This window comes from Pseudophryne corroboree, chromosome 4 (assembly GCF_028390025.1).
Source record: "Pseudophryne corroboree isolate aPseCor3 chromosome 4, aPseCor3.hap2, whole genome shotgun sequence".
Lineage (NCBI taxonomy): Eukaryota > Metazoa > Chordata > Amphibia > Anura > Myobatrachidae > Pseudophryne > Pseudophryne corroboree.
In genome coordinates, this window is record NC_086447.1 from 277,900,700 (window position 1) to 277,925,972 (window position 25,273).

The 25,273-nt window shown below is 46.1% G+C and overlaps 2 protein-coding genes across 7 annotated transcripts in view; one reads left to right on the plus strand and one right to left on the minus strand.

Moving 5' to 3' along the window:
• The window catches only part of LOC134911339 (uncharacterized), a 39,772-nt gene extending 24,011 nt beyond the window's left edge, over positions 1–15,761 (plus strand). The window contains exons 2-4 of the mRNA XM_063919589.1: positions 13,315–13,389; positions 13,463–13,672; positions 14,274–15,761. Coding sequence (XP_063775659.1) covers positions 14,324–14,971 — 648 coding nt within the window. The 5' untranslated portion in view covers positions 13,315–13,389; positions 13,463–13,672; positions 14,274–14,323 and the 3' untranslated portion in view covers positions 14,972–15,761. The remainder of the gene's footprint in view (positions 1–13,314; positions 13,390–13,462; positions 13,673–14,273) is intronic.
• Positions 1–25,273, minus strand: part of IFT80 (intraflagellar transport 80) — a 519,318-nt gene that overhangs the window by 410,725 nt on the left and 83,320 nt on the right. For 5 of the 6 annotated variants that reach the window (XM_063916161.1, XM_063916162.1, XM_063916160.1 and 2 more), the window contains exon 3: positions 21,545–21,763. The exons of the other annotated variant lie outside the window; for it this stretch is intronic. In XM_063916161.1, the coding sequence (XP_063772231.1) occupies positions 21,545–21,763 (219 nt within the window). The remainder of the gene's footprint in view (positions 1–21,544; positions 21,764–25,273) is intronic. 6 annotated transcript variants of the gene reach the window in all.

A 25,273-nucleotide genomic window follows, 5' to 3' on the forward strand; every position in this document is an offset into this window, starting at 1 on the left:
ATATGAGAGAAGCTGCGAGTGATATTGGGCTGTTGGGTTCAAGAGCCAATGCCATGGAGATCTCTGTTAGACGGTCCCTGTGGACCTGCCAAGGGACAGGTATGCTGTTTAAAAAAAAAAAAAAAAAGACTTTGCCTTACAAAGGTGAAGTTTTATTTGGGGAGGGCCTCGCGGATCTGGTAACCACAGCGAGGCCCTCTTTTGCCTTATGTTCACCCACAGGAAAAGAAAACACGGCAATATCAAATGCAGTCCCTTCGGTCGCATAAGTTCAGAAAGGGTCGGGGCTCTTCCTTCCTCGCCAGAGGTGGAGGTAGAGGGAAAAGAACACCAGCTACGGCTAGTTCCCAGGGACAAAAGTCCACCCCGTCCTCTACAAAATCCACTACATGACGCGGGGGCTCCGCTGAGGGAGTCCGCGCCGGTGGGGGCACGTCTTCGACTCTTCAGACAAGTCTGGGTTCAGTCGGACTTGGATCCTTGGGCGGTAAAAATTGTATCCCACTGATGCAAATTAGAATTCGAAGATGTGCCTCCTCACCGATTTTTCAAATCGGTCTGGCCAGTTTCCTCCTCAGAGAGGGAAACAGTGGCAACTACCATACAGAAACTGTATCATCAGTATGTGATTATCAAGGTTCCCCTTCTACAGGGGAAGGGGTTTTATTCAAGCCTTTTTTGTGGTCCCGAAACCGAATGGCTCGGTCAGGCCCATTCTGAATCTAAAATCCCTGAACCTATATTTGAAAAGGTTCAAATTCGAGATGGAATCTCTCCGGGCAGTGATCTCCAGCCTGGAAGGGGAGGTTTTTTATGGTGTCACTTGACATAAAGGATGCATACCTTCATGTCCCCATTTATCCTCCTCATCAGGCGTACCTAAGATTCGCTGTACATGTTATTCCCACGTCCGACACGTTAATGGCGGACATGATGGTGCTCCTGCGGGAGCAAGGCGTCACATTTATCCCATACTTGGAGGATCTCCTGGTAAAGGCGAGTTCAAGGGGGAAAATTATTACAAAGCGTATCTCTCTCCCTGAGAATACTACAACAACACGGCGGGATCCTAAATCTACCGACGTCACAGTTGGTTCCAAAAACTCGACTGCCGTTTTTGGACATGATTCTGGACACAGAAAAACAAAAGGTCTTTCTCCCAGAGGAAAAAGCCCAAGTACTCCAGAATATGGTCAGAGACTAAATGCACTCATTTATTAGGAAGGATGGTGGGACCTACGAGGCCATTCCACACGGACCTTTCGGTGGGATCTTCTGGACAAGTGGTCAGGGTCCCACCGTCACATACATCGGAGCCCGGTCCCCTCGGGCAAGGGTCTCTCTCTCTCTCTCCCCTCTAGTGGCTCCAGAGTGCTCACCTTCTAGAGGGTCGCAGGTTCGGCATTCAAGATTGGGTTCTTGTGACTACGGACGCGAGCCTCCGAGGATGGGGAGCAGTCACACAGGGAAACAATGTTCAGAAAATATGGTCAGGCCAAGAGGCTTACCTACACATCAATGTGCTGAAATTGAAGGCCATTTGCAACAGCCTCAAACAAGCGGAGAATTTTCTTCACAATCCTGCCTGTTCTGATCCAGTCAGACAACGTCGCGGCAGTGACGCAGGTGAACCGCCAGGGCGGGACAAAAAGCAGAGCAGAAATGGCAGAAGCCACCAGGATTCTTCGCGGGGCGAAAAAGCATGTAAGCGCTCCGTCAGAGGTCTTCATTACAGAGGACACAATATCCATTCAGGAGAGTGGGGACTTCATCAGGAAGTCTTTACAGTGGTGACAAGTCGTTGAGGACTTCCTCATATAGACATGAGGGCATCACGCCTCAACAGGAAGATTCGGACGTATTGTTCCAGGTCGAGGGACCCTCAGGCAGCGGCGGTGGATGCCCTGGTGACACCGTGGGTGTTCAGTCGGTCTATGTGCTCCCTCCACGTCCTCTCATCTCAAAAATATTGAGAATCATATTACAAACAAGAGTGCAGACAATACTCATTGTTCCAGATTGGCCTTGAAGGGCCTGGTATGCAGATCTTCAGGGACTGCTCTCAGAAGATCCGTGGCCCCTTCCTCACAGGGAGAACCTGCTACTACAGGGGCTGTATGTGTTCCAAGACTTACCGCGGTTGCGTTTGACGGCATGGCGGTTGAACACCAAATCCTAGCTGAAAAGGGTATTCCAGAAGAGGTCGTTCCTACTCTTATTAAAGCTAGAAAAGATGTTACGGCGAAGCACCATCACCGTATCTGGAGAAAATATGTGTCTTGGTGTGAAGCCAAGGATGTTCCTACTGAGGATTTCCAACTGGGAAGTTTTCTCCATTTTCTACAGACAGGCGTGGGTATGGGCCTAAAGTTAGGCTCAATTAAGGTGCAGATTTCTGCCTTATCCATATTCTTTCAGAAGGAATTGGCTTCTCTCACAGAAGTCCAGACTTTGGTAAAAAGAGCGTTACACATCCAACCTCTTTTTTTGCCCCCAGTGGCACCATGTGACCTTAACGTGGTGTTAAGTTTCCTTAAGTCACAATGGTTTGAACCGCTTCAAACAGTTAAATTGAATTTTCTCACTTGGAAAGTGGTCATGCTATTGGCCTTGGCATCTGCGAGGCGGGTGTCCGAATTTGCGGCCTTGTCTCACAAAAGCCCCTATCTGATTTTCCATGCGGATCGAGCAGAGTTGAGGACTCGTCCTCAAGGTCTGCCTAAAGCGGTTGCGTTATTGCATGTAAACCAACCTATTGTAGTGCCTGTGGCTACGGGTGACTAGGAGAATTCCAGGCCCCTGGTTGTAGTCAGGGCCTTAAAGTTTTATTTAGCCAGGATGGCTATGGTTAGGAAAACAGATGCACTGTTTGTCCTGTAGGCAGCCAACAAGGTTGGCGCTCCTGCTTCTAAGCAGACTATTGCTAGCTGGATCGGTAACACGATTCAGCAGGTTAATTTTACGGCTGATTTGCCGGTACCAAATTCAGTAAAGGCCCATTCCACTAGGAAGGTGGGCTCTTCTTGGGCGGATGCCCGAGGCGTCTCGGCATTACAATTTTGCCGAGCAGCTACTTGGTCGGGTTCAAACACTTTTGAAAAATTCTATAAGTTTGATACCCTGGCTGATGAGGACCTCGTGTTTGCTCAGTCGGTGCTGCAGAGTCATCCGCACTCTCCCGCCCGTTCTGGAGCTTTGGTATAAACCCCATGGTCCTTACGGAGTCCCCAGCATCCTCTTGGACGTTAGAGAAAATAAGATTTTAAACCTACCGGTAAATCTTTTTCTCCTAGTCCGTAGAGGATGCTGGGCGCCCGTCCCAGTGCGGAAACATTCTGCAAGACTTGTATATAGTTATTGCATACTTAAGGGTTAAGTTACAGTTGAGATCGGCCTATGGCTGATGCTGTTTTTATTCATACTGTTAACTAGTTATTGTATACCACGTTGTACGGTGTGTATGGTGTGGGCTGGTGTGTATCTCGTCCTTAGATAACAAAATCCTTTTCCTCGTACTGTCAGTCTCCTCTGGGCACAGTCCTAACTGAGGTCTGGAGGAGGGGCATAGAGGGAGGAGCCAGTGCACACCCATTCTAAAGCTTTACAGTGCCCATGTCTCCTGCGGAGCCGTCGATACCCCATGGTCCTTACGGAGTCCCCAGCATCCTCTACGGACTAGGAGAAAAAGATTTACCGGTAGGTTTAAAATCTTATTTTTGGCCCCTACCCGGATCGACTGATCATATGTGCAGCACATATGATTTGTTGATGCGATGTACGACCCACGAGGCCGGGCATCGCATCGTAAGGGTCCATAAAAAGTCTTAGACACATCGAAATCGTGCATTCGTACACAATATATAGGTGTATGGCCAGCATAAGCTCTAATAACCAGTGACTCTGGGGCCAGCTAGTGCCTCCTGAGCAATTTAGCTCACTGCACGTCCCTGCTAATAACATCTGTAAAGATTTCACATCTAACGCAGAGTTCATATATTATACACCATGGCCCAGATTTATCAAGCCTTGAAGAGTGATACATTGCACGATGATCAGCAACTGTCAATTTGTCAAACACAGCCTGTAACATGACAGTTAGGAGCTGATTGGCTAGAACTTTATCACCGTGTAATTTATCACTCTCCAAGGCTTGATAAAGCTGGGCCTAAATATTTAATTTTAGAATAGTGTGTGTGTGATAAACAAACAGGAAAACTGTCCTTAACCATGACTCCATCCTCCGTAAGTTAAATGTATAGTCCTTGGTTTATGCAGGAACTTGTAATGTTTATAAGGAATTCTAATATGCCTACATCATTACTGGTTGGGGGTATATGTATGTGTACAATAATAAATGGAATGTGTGTGTGTCAGTGTGTCTGTGTGGGGTAAAGGATGGTTACGGAGTGACTATTCTGAATAACCTAGACTGAAAATGACATCACAGTCCGGGAATAAATCTGATCTGTGAGTCAGAAATATGTTTCATACCCACTAATTCTGATAGCAGTTAAACGCAAACTATGCAAGCATAAAGTGCAGGTAAATTTCTGCATAACAGAATACTGCGCACAACATTTTTAGTGTGGCGTCTCTCACACAATCTGAATGGTTGGTTACTTTTGCCTAGGCAGCAACTAACAGGCTCAGTTTTTATCACTAATTGTCTGTAACCCTAGGCAACCTCAACCAGACTACAGGAGGGAATGTAGCAAGAGAAATCACAAAGTGAAACACAGCTGCTGAGCAGGTGTCTTACAGAAACTCACATGACCTAAAACACACACACGCGCAAATAAAATGGACTTCTCACAAATTTATACAAGTGACTAGAAAAGGAGATTTATGGTAAGAACTTACCATTGTTAAATCTCTTTCTGCGAGGTACACTGGATTCATCTGGCCAAGGTCTGCTTATTAGCAGGCCAGACACGTTTATGAAAACCAAAAAGAACAAAGAGAGAGAATCAGATCTCCTAAGAGAAGCTGTTCTCTTCTCTTCAACCAGGAGAGGTAAAGGCCGGAACCACAATCTCTTGGTTAAGGTGGAAAGATGACACCCCCTTAGGCAGATAACCAGGGCGAGGTCTAAGAACCACCCGGTCATGGTGAAAAATCAGAAAGGGTGACTGACAGGAAAAGGCACCTAAGTCTGAAACCCATCTAGCAGAAGCAATAGCCAGCAAAAGCAAGACCTTAAGAGTAAGCCACTTAAGGTCCACAGACTCAAGAGGTTCGAATGGAGACTCTTGTAGGGCATCCAGGACATCCGACAAATCCCAAGGAGCCACAGGAGGAACATAGGGAGGTTGAATCCGTAAAACACGCAATTTTTATCTGAAACCACACCGACAAGGCCGAAATATGAACCTTGAGGGAGGCCAGTCGAAGGCCTAAGCCCAGGACCTGTTGCAGAAAAGCCAAAAGTTTGGCAGTACTGAACTTATATGCATCATAATTCTTAGCCGCACACCAGGTGAAGTAAGAATTCCAGACCCTATAATAAATCCGAGCCGAAGCCTCCAACATAGTTTGAATGACCGTCTCAGAGAATCCCTTGGCCCTCAGAACTGAAGCTTCAAGAGCCACGCCGTCAAAGCCAGTCTGGCCAGACCCTGGTAGACACAAGGGCCCTGAACGAGGAGGTCTGGGCGTTGCGGACGTAGAAGAGGACGCTCTATCAAGAGACCCTGCAGGTCTGAGAACCAACGCCGTCTGGGCGACACTGGAGCTATCAGAAGTAGTATTCCTCCTTCTTGCTTGAACTTCCTTATTACCCTGGGCAGGACTGACACCGGAGGGAACACGTATGGCAGCCGAAAGTTCCATGGAATTGCCAGGGCGTCCACGAATGCTGCTTGAGGAACCCTTGTTCTTGCTCCGAAGACCGGAACCTTGTGATTGTGTCGAGACACCATCAGGTCTACATCTGGTAGGCCCAACTTGTCCACTAGGAGTTGAAATACTTCTGGATGAAGGCTCCACTCTCCGGCGTGTACGTCCTGACGACTGAGGAAGTCCGCTTCCCAGTTGAGGACCCCCGGAATGAACACTGCCGATATGGCTGGCAGATGGCGTTCCGCCTATAGAAGAATCTTTGACACTTCCATCATTGCCATGCGGCTTTGAGTGCCGCCTTGATGATTTATGTACGCCACCATGGTGGCGTTGTCCGACTGTACTTGAACAGGCCTGTTCTGTACCAGAGACAGGGCCAGTTTCAAAGCATTGAACACTGCCCGCAACTCCAGAATGTTTATCTGGAGGAGAGATTCCTCCCTGGTCCACCAACCCTGAACAGAGTGTTGCTCGAACACCGCGCCCCAGCCCCGCAGACTGGTATCCGTCGTTAGAAGGACCCAGTTGGAGATCCAGAAAGGATGATCCCTGCTCAATTGTTGGTCCTGTAGCCACCAGGTCAGTGACAAGCGAACCTACGGAGTCAAGGAGATCACGCAAGTCCTGATCAGGTGTGGCAGGCCATCCCATTTGGAAAGGATTAACCTCTGCAGAGGGCGGGAATGAAATTGAGCGTACTCCACCATGTCGAAAGCCGACACCATGAGGCCTAGTACTTGCAATGCCGAGTGTATCGACACACGTGGGCGAGATAGGAAGCTTCTGATCTTTTCCTGAAGTTTCAGGACTTTCTCTGGAGACAAAAACAACCGTTGGTTGTGGGTGTCCAATAATGCCCTCAGGTGCACCATGCTCTGAGCAGGGACCAGTGAGGATTTCTTCCAGTTGATGGTCCAATTACTGCAAGCCCACGGGTGGCTCATCAGTTCCAGGTGACGGAAAAGAACCTCTGGAGAGTTCGCCAGGATCAACAAGTCGTCCAGATACGGCAGGATCCTAATCCTCTGTATAGCCGTCATGACCTTGGTGAAGATTCTCGGAGCCGTGGTCTGACCAAAAGGTAAGGCCTGGAATTGAAAATGTAGGTTGCCAATAGCAAACCGCAGGTATTGCTTATGCGACATGGCAATAGGAATATGCAGGTAAGCATCCTGTACGTCCAGGGATACCATATATTTCATGGGCTCCAAAGCCAGAACAATGGAGCGAAGAGTTTCCATACAGAATTTGGAAACTTTCACAAATTTGTTCAATGATTTGAGGTTGAGAATGGACTGGGAAGACCCATTCGGTTTTGGAACTAGGAACAGTGTTGATTAGTACTCCCTGCCTCTCTGAGCCAGAGGCACCGGCAATATCACCCCTGTGTCTAGAAGGGATTATACCACCAATTGTAGAGTTTTTGCTTTTACTAGATTTGAAGGGATGCTTGTTGAGCAAAACTGGCGAGGGGGACATTTCTTAAAAGAGATGGCGTATCCGTAAGTGATGACTTCCTGTACCTAGGCGTCTGAAGTGGTCTGTAACCATACCTGAGCAAACCGCAGAAGTCGGCCTCCCACCCTGGGGTCCCCCAGGAGGAGGCCCGCCCCGTCATGCAGCAGGCTTGTCAGTTTTGGAAGCAGGCTGACGGGCAGCCCAGGAACGTTTAGGTTTGGGCTTAGTGGATTTGGAAGTGCAAGCCTGTTTCAGGTACGCCTGACCCTTTGCTTTACTTGGAGGTCGAAAGGAGCGAAAGGAAGTACTTTTAGCCTTCGGAGTCGAAGGATTAGTACTAGGCAGATGGGCAGTCTTAGCGGATGCTAAGTAAGCAACAATCTTGTCGAGATCCTCCCCAAAAAGGATGTTTCCCTTAAAGGGGATCACCTCCAAGGTCTTTTTAGAGTCCAGATCTACAGACCAGGACCGCAACCAGAGAATCCTGCGAGCCAGAATGAACGTAGTAGACGCTCTGGCCGCCAGGACACCAGCATCAGATGCCGCCTCTTGAATATAAAGAGAGGCTGTAATAATATATGAAATACACTGTCTAGCATTATCAGGAAAATAAGTCGGTAGTTCCGCTTCAACTTCCTGAACCCAGGCTTCAACAGCTTTTGTAGCCCAAAAAGCCGCAATAGTGGGCCTATGCACAGCTCCTGCAAGAGTGTAAATAGACTTCAAGCAACCCTCCACACGCTTATCCGTCGGTTCCTTCAGAGAGGTGACGGTAGTGACAGGCAGAGCAGATGACTCCACCAGACGCGCGACCTGTGAGTCCACCGGCGGCGGTGTTTCCCAATTTTTACTTAACTCTGCAGCGAAGGGATAACGAGCTAGCATCTTCTTAGACAGAGAGAATTTCTTTCCTGGATACTCCCAGGATTCCTGATGTATGTCAACCAAATGGTCAGAATGGGGTAAAACTAATTTAGTAACCTTCTGACGCTTGAATTTATCATGTTTCTTAGAGGTATCTGGAGGCTCTACTTCATCATCAATTTGAAGGATCAGCCTGATAGCCTCCAAGAGGTCAGTAACATCCACCTGTGTAATAGATTCCCCTTCAGAAGCGTCTGCATCAGTGTCTAAGGGGTCAGTATATGCGCCATCTTCATCGGATAAAGTATCCGAAATATGTGTGGAATGTGAGGAAGTAATGGCCCGCTTAGAGGACCCCTTGGTCTTAGGCGGGCGAGGGTTAGGTTTTTGTTTTGCCAAAGACTGATTTAATTGCTGTAACTAAGAGGACAGATTATCTGACCATGGCGGATTAACTGCAGGGACAAAATGTGGCTGTAATGGCACAGGAGGTCCCACAGGGGGCGCAAGTCTAGTTACTAGCGTAGTCAGAAAATGAGAAAAGGCAGCCCAAGGTGGGTCGTGGTGTGCCCCCGGTGCTGCAGACTGACTGAGGGGTATAGAACCCCCAGTACCTATGTTTTCCTCTGAGCAATCCGTGGCGTCAGCACTGCCTGGTGCAGGATCAGCCATGGATCTACCACCCCGTTTAGCAGACATTATTTGTAAGCGTAACCTTAGGGTGTAACAGTACAATAAAAGCAGACAAAACACCTGACAAAAAACCCCTGTATAGTGTGACTGCGAAGCAGAGCACAAACAGAGAATCTAAGATGTATATGGTGACTGAAACACAGAGAAAAATACCAAAGTAGTTTATCCTGTGAGACACTATATAAATGAGAACCCTGATGCACTTAGCCCCCTTCAGGGTACAGAATACAGGGATAGCAATATGTGTGAGATACACGGAATATAGACCACACAGCAGCTATTGGCACACATAGACACATGTACAATGCAGAAAACAGGATTTTAATACCTACCGGTAAATCCTTTTCTCCTAGTCCGTAGAGGATGCTGGGGTCCCCTTATTGACCATGGGGTATAGACGGTTCCGCAGGAGCCATGGGCACTCTCAAGACTTTTCAATGGGTGTGAACTGGCTCCTCGCTCTATGCCCCTCCTCCAGACTTCAGTTATAGGAACTGTGCCCAGGGAGACGGACATTTCGAGGAAAGGATTTATTTTAATACTAGTGGTGAGATACATACCAGCTCACACCTCAACCATGCCGCACACATGGCAATCAACATAACACACGCCAACAGGCACGAATCAATTGCAGCAACAAGCTGAAACTAACATAACACAACTTGTGTATAACTAAACTGCAGGTAAAGTACGAACTGGGACGGGCGCCCAGCATCCTCTACGGACTAGGAGAAAAGGATTTACCGGTAGGTATTAAAATCCTGTTTTCTCATACGTCCTAGAAGATGCTGGGGTCCACTTATGACCATGGGGTTTATACCAAAGCTCCAGTACGGGCGGGAGAGTGCGGATGACCCTGCAGCACAGATTGACCAAACTTGAGCTCTTCATCGGCCAAGGTATCAAACTTGTAGAATTTTGCAAACGTGTTTGACCCCGACCAAGTAGCTGCTCGGCAAAGTTGTAATGCCGAGACCCCCCGGGCAGCCGCCCAGGATGAGCCCACCTTCCTAGTGGAATGGGTCTTCACCGACTTCGGCAACGGCAATCCAGCCGTAGTATGAGCTTGCTGAATCGTACTTCTGATCCAACGTGCAATAGTCTGCTTGGAAGCAGGACACCCAATCTTCTTGGGAGCATACAGGACAAACAAAGACTCTGTTTTCTGAATTCGAGCTGTTCTAGCAACATAAATCTTCAAAGCTCTAACCACATCTAGAGACTTTGACTCAGTGAACGTGTCAGTAACCACTGGCACCACAATAGGTTGGTTTATGTGGAAAGAAGAAACCACCTTTGGAAGAAAATGTTGGCGAGTTCGCAACTCTGCCCTATCTTCAAGGAAAATTAGGTAAGGGCTCTTGTGAGACAAGGCCCCCAATTCAGACACCCGCCGTGCGGATGCCAATGCCAAAAGCATCACCACTTTCCAAGTGAGAAACTTCAACTCTATCTCTCGTAGAGGCTCAAACCAATCCGATTTAAGGAACTGCAACACCACATTAAAGGTCCCATGGTGCCACTGAAGGAACAAAAGGAGGCTGAATGTGCAGAACGCCTTTCACGAAGGTCTGAACCTCTGGAAGAGAAGCCAATTGTTTTTGGAAGAACACTGACAAGGCCGAAATCTGGACCTTGATTGACCCCAATCGGAAGCCCGCCACCACACCAGCCTGCAGAAAATGGAGAAAACGTCCAAACTGAAACTCTTCCGTAGGAGCCTTCTTGAATTCACACCAAGACACATACTTTCTCCAAATACGGTGGTAATGTTTCGACGTTACTCCTTTCCTGGCCTGAATAAGTGTGGGAATAACTTCTTTCGGAATACCCTTACGGGCAAGGACCCGGCGCTCAACAGCAATGCAGTCAAACGTAGCCGCGGTAAGTCCTGATACACGCACGGCCCCTGCTGCAGCAGGTCCTCGCGAAGAGGAAGAGGCCGAGGATCTTCTATGAGCAACTCCGGAAGATCTGGGTACCAAGCCCTCCTTGGCCAGTCCGGGGCAATGAAGATTGCTCGAACCCTTGTTCTTCTTAGGATCCTGAGAACTTTTGGGATCAGCGGAAGTGGAGGGAAGATATACACTGACTGGAATACCCACTGGGTCACCAACGCATCCACTGCTATTGCTTGAGGGTCTCTCGACCTGGAATAATATTTCTGAAGCTTCTTGTTGAGACGAGATGCCATCATGTCTACTTGAGGAACTCCCCAAAGACTTGTCACCTCTGCGAGGACTTCTTGGTGGAGGCCCCACTCCCCTGGATGGAGATCGTGGCCAAAATTTACTAATATTCGTGTTTGTGTCGGTTTGTGTAGTGTTTAAACTCGTCTTGTATCGGGTGCATTTTCATGCAACTTTTTGACTATATACGCCAAGTTACTAAGCATTCGAGTTTATTGTTTATTGTTTTCGTGTTTTCCGATGTCGATGCCAGTCGGTTTTTTTTGGCACATTTACGGCCGTCATTGTCGTTTGCGTACGTGTTTGTGTTGTTTTTGCTGGGGGGTTTTCTAAGTTAAACGCGGCAAGGTTTTTTTTTTCCAGCGGCCGCATTTTCACTTTTAGTTTCGTTTTTCATCCCCGTTCGTGATTGGTTGTGTTTCAGATGGTAGGAGTGTCTGTGCGCAACCATATAAATACGCCCCAAACCGTCCGCACCTCGTGGGTTTAGTTAGTGGTGAGGAGAGAGGTTGTGCAGTGGAGTTTGTTGAGTAGTGTTTGTTTGGAGGAGTATTTTTTGCGAGTTCTGAGTGTTGTATTGTGTTTGAAAGTAGTTTTGTCATTCTTGTTGTCTTGTATTTTTTGGTTTTGTCTCAATTTTTGTCCAAGTTTTTTTTATTTATAGTCCCTTGTCAGTGTGTGTGTGTGTGTGTGTGTGTGTGTGTGTGTGTGTGTGATTAGTGTAGTGGTAGCGGAGGAGTGTTTTGTTTTGTCTTTTTTTTTTCTGTGTTAATTGTTTAGTCACACAATTATGTGTGACTCAGAGGTGGCTGAGGTGAGTGAGGTGGAGGGTGTTAGTGAGGGGGAGGAGGTCGGTCAGGTGGAGGAGGTGAGTGTTAGTGAGGTTAGTGAGGTGGAGGAGGTTGGTGAGGTTGCTGCAGCAGCCTCAAGTGACAGTGATAGTGACAGACAGCTCCGCAGCCACGCACCACTACTAAGACTGGGCGGAATGTCAAGTTTAGTTATGCAGAAAATGTGGCATTGGTGCGGGAGCTGATGAAGTATCAGCGGCAGCTATTTGGGCCTGAGACCGCCAAGGTGCCAACACGGAAGAAGACGGTGTTGTGGGCGAAAGTAGTTGCTGCTGTAAATAGTGAGGGGGTGGTGAAGCGGACGGAGTACACGTGCCGCAAACGGTACTATGACATAAAGCGATGTGTCAAGTCCAAAATGGCCAAGGAGGCGAAGTCGGCTCGCAAAACCGGTGGTGGTCTGCCCTTTATTGCCACATATCTGGACTATGAGGAGCCCATGCGGACTATAATCCCTCCAGAAGTAGTGTCTGCAACCCATGTCCGGGATTCCGATCGCCCCAGGAAGGATGGTGAGCATGTGTATTTGCCTTAACATTCTATGACATTACTTCTGGCTTACAGTATGTTTTAAATGTGTGTCATGTGACGTTGCATATTACTCCCATCTTCAAGTGTGCGTCATCAAATACATTGTTTTGGGTCATGTTTCATACAAAAGTCAATGTAACGTCTTACTTGCTTGTAGGTCATGTGGTTTTTGGACAGTACATTTTCCATGTGTAGTTTGGACTTGGTGTGTCATTGAATTGTCCATCAATAATGTTTTACTTTTGCACATTGTACATTTTGAAAGTTGGACTATGTTTTTTAATTCAGTTATCCATGTGCAATGTTTCCAAATCAGTGGTTGATATGTTAGAGGCTGGAGTAGTGCAAAGTGTCTTTGAAGGCAGTAACATGTACAATTTCATTAGTACTCAATGTAATATTGTTTAAGTCAAGGCCACTATTTGCTGGTTCATTTTGAGTCTGTATTTGTACACTGACACAACAACTGCAGACTTAGTTACCTTACTGTTTTTTTTATTTTTTATTTTTTTTTTATTTTTGTTGGCCTCATATTGTGTTAATGTGTGTTTGGAGTGCCACATCACAGACCTATTTCTATATCGCATCTGTTTTTTTTTTCCTTTTATTTGAAAATGAAGCTGTGTGTGTTTTGGCTTGTTAGTGTATGTTTTTGGAATTGTGTCCTATGTCTGTGCCTGTATATGATTCCCTGTGTTGCACTTTCCATAGTGCATATGGCTATTGGACAATGTTTTGGGTTTATTGTTGTGCTTTTTGTGTTTAATGTCCTTATTTTTAGATTCATAATAAAACATCCATTTTTTAAAGATGTAATGTTTATAAGCATAATGGGTGGATGTATTAACAATAGCATGAATATTTTTTTTATTTTTTGGGGGGATTTACAGTGTTGAAAAAAAGCAGTACTGGTCGTCCTACAGTCACTCCCATCACATCTGATGATGATGACGCTGCGGAAGCAGGTAAAGTGTCCATTGTAGTATAGGTTATGTTTGTAAATGAATGGCCATAACAAAATGTCACTTTCAATACTAGGTCCATCCAAAGAAGTCTTAAGCAGCAGAAGGTGCACTTCTGGAACACACCACAAAAAACATCTGCCAGCAAAGAAAGCAAGGTCTGATGTCCAGGGCCAACCACAGCAGGCTACCCCGCCACGAAGATTATCTACTGTTTGTTCGGTGCCCCCACTCCAAATTTTGGACACACCTCCAAGACGACAACCACACTCCCCTCATCTTGATTGTGAGTAACAAACTGTGATAACAATTAAAAATGTCAGATCTTTAAAAAACCATTTACTTAAACTCATTAAGTCAATACCCATCAAAATCTGCTATACTTACCCAAGTCAGTAAAACATGAAATGTAAACCAAACAAAATGGCCTACACAACATCCAGTAAAGATATGTATGTCCACTTCAGCCATACAGTAGTACATTGTGTGGAAGATGCTGCAACAGAAACTCATGTGTAAGCTTTGCAAATAGTAAGGTTGTTAGAATCATTTACACATGTGTGTTTGTCCTAACATTGCCAACTGCATACAAAAACATTACTATGTTTTGGTTGGAGACACTATAAGGCAACACATTATGGATTACAATGTGTTTTTAGGCAGGAGTATGTCTGATGTACCATACAACTCACGTGTTTGCTTTCAGAATGAAGTAACCAGACACATTTGCCACAAACAGGCATATGTATGTATTTAAGTAATGAGTGATGATGTTGCTAGGCCGGATATCTGAAAGCACCAGTCCATTACATGTGTTCCATGTTTAGTGCTTTGTACCAATGTATTAAACATATGGATAAGTAACGGATAAATGTTTTTAATTTCAGCTTCTAGTCCTGGTACCAGCATCCCTCCGCAACAACAGCAACACAGTGACATGGATGACACAATCATGTTAGAAATGCATCCAGTAAGCGAAGGAATCAGCCCCCCAGCACCTGTGAGTACTCCCCCACAGCAAAGCACACCACCACCCCAACACAGCCCAACAACACCAGTAACACAAGGCCCTGATCAAGTGTTCTGGACCATTTGGGCTAGACAGCAGGCCACTAATGAAGATTGCCTGCGTAGGCAGACCCAAATGTTTGCAAGCCTACCACCTCACCTCAGACGAATCAGCAGAAATCTGAGTAGACAAAATGAAACAAACACAAGAATTGCAAATACCATGGAAATCATACGTGCAGACATTACACATGTCATGGGCAACTTACAGCGCATAATGGAAGAACAGCACAGACAACAGCAAAGCTATATAAACATTTTAGAAAGCAATCAAATGATCAATGAATCCATGTCCAGAATTGTAGACAATCAAAATGCTGCAACACGTGAACTCAATGCCACCCTCACTAACCTCAATGAAACACTCAGATCCCTGCAGCAACAGCATACAAGCAGCAGTTCTGGTACGACTACTCCAAATGTAACGCCAGTGTCATCACCACCAAGGCGATCCACCAGAGCACGCCAACACGACAGTGGTAAAGGCAAAGGCCAGGAAAAGCAACCACCCAAATAAACATTAAAAAAACACACCCATTTCTTTAAAGAGAAGAGAAAAAAACCACTTACCAAGTGTATGATTAACAGAATATATATAACACTTAGCTCCTTGACAATTTGTACAACATCATTAATTATAACTGGTACAAACAACAAAAGGAATTTTGTACGCACATTTCTTCTTTATCATCTTTGTATTTTTTGTTAGCAGAAAACTGTTGTTTGAGCTGCACATAGATGTTAGCATGCAGAAAGCAGACCACTTGATTTTTTTTCTAATAATTACTCTTTCTAGATTCTAATAATTCTTTGAGCCAGTAGACAGACTAATTGGCAGCCAGGCAGATTGTCTTAAGCAGGCAGAAAGCAGACCACTTGATTTTTTTCTAATCATTACTCTTTCTAGATTCTAATCATTCTTTGAGCCAGCAGACAGACTAATTGGCAGCCAGGCAGATTCATCCATGACCAATACAATTTACAATGTGAATTGTAACTGTTTTACATTTCTTCTCTAGATAAATTGACAAGAAAAACACAATTGAGTTGGCTAAAAGTGTCCTAATATGTTGGGGGTAATATTTAGATAATTCAGTCCGAAAATGACTGACATTATTGTTGTGCCATGTTTGTGTGTGTTAAAAATAAGTAATCAGATTTAAAAACATGATGCAGAAACAACAACATTTGAAATATTTGAAAGTTGAACACAAATGTGTGTAATAATGGATATATGTTGTTAAATGTGTATTGCCTTACAAATCTACAAGTTTTGGCCAGCAAACATAAGGAAATAAATTATTTTGCATGAGAGAAGTTTGTGTCCCTTTTATAGGCATCCTAATTCAGGTTAGAATGATTTGCAAGTGTCAACACATGTAAACACGGCTGAAAAAAGCAGGTCTATTTTTTTGCTGCGTTTTTTAACGAATCACAAACAAATCCGACCGCAATTGAGCACTCAGAGACTAACACCCAAATACGAATGAATAGTGAATTCCCGTATTGTATGAAATAACAGGCGCGTTTGACCGATGGTCTATTCATTCGTATTTGTGTACTTTGCCGTTAAAACCATTACGAATGTCCCAAACACTGCCGAGATTTGTGCTTAGTGAATTCCCGTGTTGGGACTTAGTAAAAAAAACACAAATCGGCCAAACACGGATTTTTAGTAAATACTGGCCCGTGTCTGCTGAGGAAGTCTGCTTCCCAGTTGTCCACTCCCGGAATGAAAATTGCTGACAGAGCTTTTGCATGCCTTTCTGCCCAGAGGAGGATCTTTGTCACCTCTGCCATTGCTGCTCTGCTTTTCGTTCCGCCCTGCCGGTTTATGTATGCGACTGCTGTTACATTGTCTGACTGGATCTGCACGGGATGATCTTGAAGAAGATGTACCGCTTGTCGGAGGCCGTTGTAAATGGCTCTCAATTGCAGCACGTTTATGTGAGGGCAGGCTTCCTGACTTGACCATTTTCCTTGGGAGCTTTCCCCCTGAGTGACAGCTCCCCAGCCTCGGAGACTTGCATCCGTGGTTACCCGGACCCAGTCCTGAATCCCGAATCTGCGTCCCTCTAGAAGGTACGGACTGTGTAGCCACCACTGGAGTGAAATCCTGGGTTTTGAAGACAGGACTATTTTCCGGTGCATGTGAAGGTGGGATCCCGACCACTTGTCCAACAGGTCCAACTGGAATACTCTGGCATGGAACCTGCCAAACTGTATGGCCTCGTAGGCCGCCACCATCTTCCCCAACAACCGAATGCACTGATGGATCGACACACTGGATGGTTTCAATAATTGTTTTACCATTTTCTGGATTTCCAGAGCCTTTTCCACCGGAAGAAATACTCTCTGAACTTCCGTGTCCAGAATCATCTCGAGAAAAGACAATCTTGTTGTCGGTTCCAATTGTGACTTTGGATAATTTATGATCCAACCGTGTTGTTGGAGTATCGACAGGGAGAGCGTGATGTTTTGTAACAGCTGCTCCCTGGATTTCGCCTTTATCAGGAGATCGTCCAGATAAGGAATTATATGGACTCCTTTTTGACGAAGGAGGACCATCATCTCCGCCATCACCTTGGTGAATACCCTCGGCGCCGTGGAGAGACCAAAAAGGTAACGTCTGGAACTGGTAATGGCAATCCTGAACCGCAAATCTCAGATAGGCCTGGTGAGGAGGATAAATGGGAACATGCAGGCAAGCATCCTTGATGTCTACCGACACCATGTAATCCCCCTCCTCCAGACTGGAAATCACTGCCGAGTGATTCCATCTTGAACTTGAACCGTTTCAAGTATAGATTAAAAATTTTTAGGTTCAGGATCGGCCTGACCGAGCCGTCCGGCTTCGGAACTACAAAGAGGCTTGAATAAAACCCCTCCCCTTGTTGCGGCAAAGGCACCAGGACTACGACCTGGTCCTGACATAATTTTTGGATTGCCGCTGTTACTGCTTCTCTTTCCGGAAGAGAAGCTGGCAAGGTTGATTTGAAAAATCGGCATGGGGGAACATCTTGAAACTCCAGCTTGTATCCCTGGGATACTATTTGCAATACCCAGGGATCCAGGCAAGGCAGAATCCAACCTTGGCTGAACAGTTTGAGACGTGCCCCCACCCGAGCGGCCTCCCGCAATGTTCCAGCGTCATGCCTAGCTGATACTGCCATGGTAGCGGCTTGTGAACTCAAGAGTCCAATATCGGTCATCGCTTCTAGCATGTAGGCGGCATCGTCTTTGATATACCCTAACTTAAGGAGTATCTCATCTTTATCAACCGTGTCAATTTCTGATGACACGCTGTCTGACTATTTTTCAATAGCGCGACTGACCCACGTGCAGGCAATAGTGGGTCTGAGCAGTGTACCATTGGCAACATAAATGGATTTCAATGTAGTTTCCTTCTTACGGTCAGCCTACTCTTTTAGTAAAGCCGTTCCAGGTGCAGGGAGAATAACCTTCTTTGTCAACCTGGATAGTGCACTGTCTAACACAGGGGGCGATTCCCATTTTTTCCTGTCCTCTGCTGGGAAAGGGTAAGCTACCTGAATCCGCTTAGGAATATGAAATTTTTTCTCAGGATTCACCCACATCCCAGCAAAGAGAACATTTAGCTCGTGGGAAGGAGGGAACGTGACTTTGGATTTCTTTTCCTTATATAAATAAGCCTTTTCCTGAGGTACAGGCGAGGCTTCTGTATCTTCCAACACGTCCCTTATAGCCACAATCATATGTTGTATATTTTTTGCCAATTTATGATCTATTTCTCTAGAGTCATTATCGTCGACACAAGAATCAGAGTCTGTGTCGGTATCAGTATTCACAAATGGTCTCTTATGTGACCCAGAGGGGCCGCCTGCAGAAGGAAGAACTGAGTCCTGAAAAATCACATCTTCCACAAATTTTCAGAGATTCAGACTTCTCTAACCTCCTGTTAATAAGATGCATATTGTCACGTATTTCTTTCACCCATGCAGGCTCTTGGTGTGCCGGCAGCGCCACCACATTACAACACTGTGTCCCTAAAATGCCTTCCTCCGGGGAGGAACTCCCTGCCTCAGACATGCCTTACACGTGTACAGCACACACTCACAGACACACTGGGACTTATAAGGGGACAGACCCACAGCAAAATCTGTCAAGAGGGACACAGTATAGGAGCAGCCAGTTCACAACCCCATTGCCAGTATGTAATGTCTGTGAACACAAAATGCCCACAGACAACAGCGCTTTTACACAGTAATTCACACTAGTAATACACCACCAAACGCTTTGTGCCCCCCTTATTTGCACCCTGTACTTGTTGCCAGAAGTGGAGGAAAGGACCAGCGTTGTCTCTGCAGCTGAGGAGAGAGAGGAAATGGCGCTAAGCAGTGTGCTGGCTGCCTGAGGAAGAAGCTCCGCCCCCGCAAATGGCGCATTTTTCACTCAGCAAGGTCTGTTAATATTTATACTGGCGGGAGTAGGGCTGTGCCAGCGGCATCTTATGCCCCCTTTGCGCCAGTTTAAGGTAACATTTTGCTGCCCAGGGCGCCCCCCCGCGCCCTGCACCCTGCAGTGCTCTGTGTGTGTGGGCAGCAATGGCGCGCTGCGCTCCCGCCAGCCGCACCGTACCTCAGCAGTCACTTTAGTTGCTAGAAGATCTATCTTCTCATACTCACCTGTCTTCAGACTTCTGGCTCTGCGAGGGGGGTGACGGCGTGCTGTGGGAGTGAGCATCTAGGAGCTAATGGTGTCCTGTCAGCCAGAAGCAGAGCCATGAAACTCTTCAGGAAGTTGGTTCTGCTTCTGCCCCCTTAGTCCCACGAAGCAGGGAGTCTGTTGCCAGCAGTTCTCCATGAAAATAAAAAACCTAACATAAGTCTTTTTCAGAGAAACTCAGTAGAGCTGCTCAGAGTGCATCCAGTCTCCTGGGCACATTTCTAAAACTGAAGTCAGGAGGAGGGGCATAGAGGGAGGAGCCAGTTCACACCCATTGAAAAGTCTTGAGAGTGCCCATGGCTCCTGCGGAACCGTCTATACCCCATGGTCAATAAGTGGACCCCAGCATCCTCTAGGACGTAAGAGAAATTATTACAAACAATAAAACTGCACTGGACTAGCAATACTAAGTAACTGGACTACTAAGTAAAGCTATGTATGTATATATATATATATATATATATATATACACACACATATATCAAAGCACAGTAAAGACTGGATGTATATCACGGGGTACTTGTACTATATAATCCTGAAGTTATGCACTTTTTCTTAACTAACACTATCTAAACGACATGTAGAATACTTAAGTGTCCTGTAAATGCACAGCGCTGATGATGCGGGCGGCTTTATAGAGGAGACATTGCCCAGCAGTCCCAAAATTAGCTCAGCTTGTGTGTAATGGCGCCCAAACGCTGACAGGGAGAGAGAGATATGCAGCCCCAGTGCGGGAACATTTGCAGTAAATGGCGGTTGGGGAAGGGGCTATAGGTCAGAGCCTTATCCCCTTGCTGTACTTCACCACCGGGTACTGCGGGGCCTATTTGAAATGGATTTTAATAAATCCGACCTGTGCCCCTTGCCCTGGTGGTCTAGTTGGGTCCCTGTACGGCCACAGTGTCCACGTCAGCGCGCTCGGTCCGTCTCCTAAAGACTGCACCGGATCACGATTTCAGCGAGTCCTGCCTGGGGGACCCTCTTACCTCCTCCCTTGTAGATGCAGCCACGCGATCCTGGAGAGAAGCGGCGAGTGTGTACCTGATGAGGTCGGAGCCCTCCTGCTGTAAGTACTCGGCAACCTGGGCGCAGGAGTATACAGCGCCGCTGGGGGAGGTGAGGGAGCTGCAGCACGATATGTCAGACTGACATATAGCACTTCTAAGTGCCTGTGCTGCGGCCCTTGAAGTCTTCTTTCTTCAAAAAGCTATTTTCAGGGCTGCGCTAGCTGCCTGCACTGCAGGCACCAAACTTACAAACTGAGCTCCAATGCCTGGAGCGGGGATATAGAGGAGGCGGCGCTATGCATCCTGGGAACAGTTAAAGCTTTTAGCCTGTTGGTGCCTCGGATCAAGATCCAACTCTACACCCCAATGTAATTCCCTATGGAATCACAGTGTACCCCGCTGCAGAAATAAGTTGGTGTTTTTTTGCACAGAAGGCTGATTCTAAGTCAGACGCTGCAGCATCCATGTATGCATATTTTCCCAGTATTGCTTCTGCAACTTTATGCAACTACAGGGCCACTCCTTAGTGTAAAAGCATGAGCCTGAATGTGCAAGGACTGAGGAGCCCACATCAGCGCTTTTAGAACCAACCAACCATCTCACCATCAACATTTACATCTACCCCACGCTAGGTGCCAAATCTTCACCAGAGTATGATAGCCAATGTAAAGGGCCCCAAACACTAGAATGATAATGCCCTATTTCATCCGATTTCGGGCATTCGGCCCGATATATCGGGTGAAATCAGGCATTTTGGAGGTGTTTCTGATCCGATCCGATGCGCGTTCCTGTGAGCATCGGATCGGATCCTCCAGATTGAACGTGCTGCACTCGTGATATGTCGGACCCCGCAGGCATGGCTGGGATCGCCCAAGATATATCGTATGCAAAAGAACAGCTTACGATGTGTCTTGGGCGATCCTGCCGCCCGGGAGGCTGCCGGGTGATTGCCTGTGACATGTCAGATGGACATGTCGCAGTAGTGCATGGGGCCCTTAAGAGATTATGCACCTGCGTTCATAACCACTACAGCAACTTATTCATAAGACGGACCATCTCTATGCATACACTTAGCCCCCTCCCCGTTACTGTCCAGTAACGCCTAATACATTTTCAAGACATTTCTGAGACCATGCATCTCAATCGCAACTGCCACTGTGCACATGGACTCTGGACGCACGCGCAGAGTGACTTCGATGCATGCCCAAAGAATAGTGACATTTTGCTGAAGAGTGGTTCCCAATGTGAACAACAGGCCATAATCACTCATGCAAATAAGCACTGGAAGGATTGTGAAAGCATGTTGTCATGTTATACTGTAAACAACTCCAGCACCGAAAAAACCTTTCAGAATGGAGACATACATGGGGAATACTCACCATCAGAACTTGTGAGAGCAAACATATCGGACTGCCCTTGCTTCTTGTTGCCCCCATTTTTGGGGTACCAATGAATGTCAATAGGATATGTGTCATCTAGGAGTTTTACCATCAAAGCTGTCTCGCCATTTAATAAGTTCCATTTCATAACCTGGTGGTCATCACTGCAGGAATACAGCTCATCGGCAGAGGTCCAGCCTACACAGCTAACCAGTTCCTTATGTACAGTGGGATTAAGGAGTTTAACATATGGCGTTTGAGTGGGAGGGGGTTAGAAGAGAAAAAGAAAACCAAATAATTAAAGTATATGTATCTCTACACTGCTCATTTTATGTTTAAGTTACTTAGCTGAAACAAGTAATAAGATTGAGTTTTCATCTAAAAAAACACCATAATAAAACAACATCTGCATTTTAAATTTAGAAAATCAACAGATTAATTTAAGAAAAGATACATTTAACACTTTATTAGATACACCTGTCTAGCAGGGCTGTCGAGAGGTTGCACAAGCCTGGGTACTGGGAGGGGGGGGGGACCAAATCAGAAGACACAATGGGGGGAATTCAAATGTTTGAAAAGTGGGTTGGGTGTCTGTTTTTTCCTGTCTATTAGATAGGAAAAAAACAGACACCCAACTGACTTTTCAAACAATTGAATCTCCCCCAATGTGCATCGCCGCAAAGTGCTGCATGGGGGAAGGGGGGGGGGGGGGGGATTTCTCTCCCTCAGCTAGGGTTGGTCTTATACTACACAGGACTATTGTGTATTCTCTACAGTGCATTGCTGTTATTAATCTGGTAAATTATCACATGCATGCACTAGCAGTATTTACTATATATATTTATCAAGGAGCCCAAGCCTCTGTGGTAGCTGGTTAGCCAAGCCTACGTGGCAGCTGGCCACAGCCCTTCTGGAGACTGGCCACACCCCTAAACATGAGCTCCTATGACTACATTCCCCCAGTTGTCCTTCATGCCCCAGTCTGACACTGCCCTCAGCAGCTGGTTTGGACCACCATGCGCGGTGCCACTGACCATACTCGCCCCCCCCAAACAAAACTTTCTTCTAGCCTTCAAGTAGTCCATACTTGCCTACCCTCCATGAAGCTGCGGGAGACTCATGAATTTTCAGGTAGTCCCTCGCAGCTCTGGAAAAGCAGGCGGCTCTCCTGCATCCTCTACCCCATGGGCCATATGAATCGCGGGTCTTTCCCAGTGTTGAGGGTGGGGCCTAATAATGACAGTCTAGCCCACCCTCCACCCGGCAGTGGCTTTTCTTTAGGTTTCTCCCGGAGAAAAGACTAAAAAAGTAGGCAAGTATGAATAAGACCTTGAAAACTCCCCTTCAAAAAAAGATCATTACATTCTTGAACCATCCACTTAACCTCTCTAGACTATTCGACCAAACTAAAGGGCCCTACACACTGAAAGATACCAGTGAAAGATATATAAGATCTTGTTCATTAATGAACGAGATATCGTTCATCTCTTTCAGTGTGTAGGCACCAACGATAAACGATGTGCGGCCCCGCGCTCGTTCATTGTTGGTGCCGGCTCGTTCGTACATTACAAGCCAATATGGACAATATCATCCATATTTGCATGCAGTGCTATGGAGCCAGGTGACAGGGGGAGTGATGAAACTTCACTCTACCCGTCACCCCCCCCCCCTCCCCCTGCTGCAGTGTGTAGAGGCCATAACACCTCACCATTCTACCAGATTACCATAAAACTTAGGGGTCTATTCATCAAGCAGTGAAAAGGGTGGAGAAGTGAGCCTGTGTAGAAGTTGCCAAAGGCAACCAATCAGCTGCTCCATACAATTGTATGGTATGCAAATTATAAATGTTACTTCAATGCTGATTGGTTGCCAAGGGCAACTTCTCCACTGGCTCACTTCTCCACATTTTTCACTGCTTCATGAATAGACCCCTTACTTATGTTCTCTTAATAGACTCGCAGAAACGTCTTACACCCTCAGACCAACATTGCTGTGTGACTAGATCATATAGCCTAATCTGACTAGACTAGTACGCAAAATATTTATCTTGTAACATAAATAGCTGGTCTGAAATTAAGTGGAGTCAAATGTTCATTTCTTTCTGAAAAAGTTTTGAAAGTTTTTTTTTTTTGGTATATTTGATTGTGCTATTCACGTGCCAAATTCAAGTTATTTGTTATGACAGGGGCGTTACTAGAGAGGAGGAGGCCTGTGGGCAGGCTCCGTCTGGGCCCCCTTGTCTCTAGCCAGTAGCGCTTAGCTTTGGGCACTAGGACAATGTCCCAGAGTCTATAACGCATGTGCAGATCTCCTGGAAAATGGTGCAGTGGCCATTTTCCCAGTGATTTTTGTACTGCCCATGCGCAAAACACTGGGAAAATGGTGACACGCCATTTTCCCAGTGATTTCTGCAGTGCTGCTGGACTCCGGGGGATAAGTATTAAAAATAATGGGTGCAGAGTGTATGGTGTGGGCCCCTCTAGACCCCGGGGGCACGTGTGCACCGCACGCAATATTAATATGCCAGCATGTTATGGGACATGCGCCATAAATATTGTATATAAATACTCAATACATACTGATAATGTCGATATTATCTTAGACCGTAAAGCTATACCTCTAAATACACTTTTACCGTGGAGCCGCTATGGCCGCTAGACTGAATACACGTGCTGCGCACTCTGTACGCTATTTGCGTACAGAGTCCCGTACGTGGTACGTACTTGGCGTATCCATGCCGCGCTGAGTGTACAGAGTACACACAGCGTACGCACACACAATTGATAACCTTTAAACCTTGATAGTGATACAATGCAATAATATGATTACGCTTTAAACCCTTAGCAGCTAAGTACTGCAACAATGTTATACCTTAAACCTTACGTAGCACTGACGGTATAAAGTACCCGCAGTACGTACACCTTATCAAGACTTATAAACCTTATACAGATAAATATACTTTAAAACCCTTGCAGGAAAGTGAAGACACAACACCGATTTGTAGTTGAAACCACAGGGTTCTAAGGCCACCGTGGATTATTCCAAAAGGTAAAACAGTACAAATCATACACTACAGGCTAACAAGATAAATCTAAACAGAATAATGGCTACAGAGAATGTACATACGTGAGAATGTTCGCAAGCGCAACCCGGCCGGTCCTCCGCTCGTCACATAGATAGCGTTCAGAGTCTTCTGACCAGCCAGGCAACAATGGGCTTTTTATACACAACTTACATACACAATACAATGGTCACTGTAATCGCATTGTCCATTGGACACAGAGATGTGTCTTTTCATTACAGGAGAGGTCATAGGTTGATTTGAAAAGGTGGGCGATGTCTTTCCCCAACTGCTCTGGTGGGTGGTATCCACTGGATTCCCGCCGCATACATAATATACAGTAAATACAGTTAATATCTATATTCTACTTTTGCACATAACTATACGCAGGAACATGCGATCTTTCTCTAACCAACACCGGAATGTTACTCTTAAAATACCCTACAGCTGGATACTAGACATCACCTTCCAATCTTTATCTGACCCTTCCTATCATGCAAAGGTGAATCCCCTAGTCCTGGAACTGTTTAAACTATTAATACTCGCTGATGTGGTGCAGGGGAGCTATGGGTACAAAATGCACTATTTTGGTTAAATATGTAATGTTCTAATAACCCTCTACGCGCTCACAAACTCCACCGTAAATGCGCATACCACGCGCTAAGGCG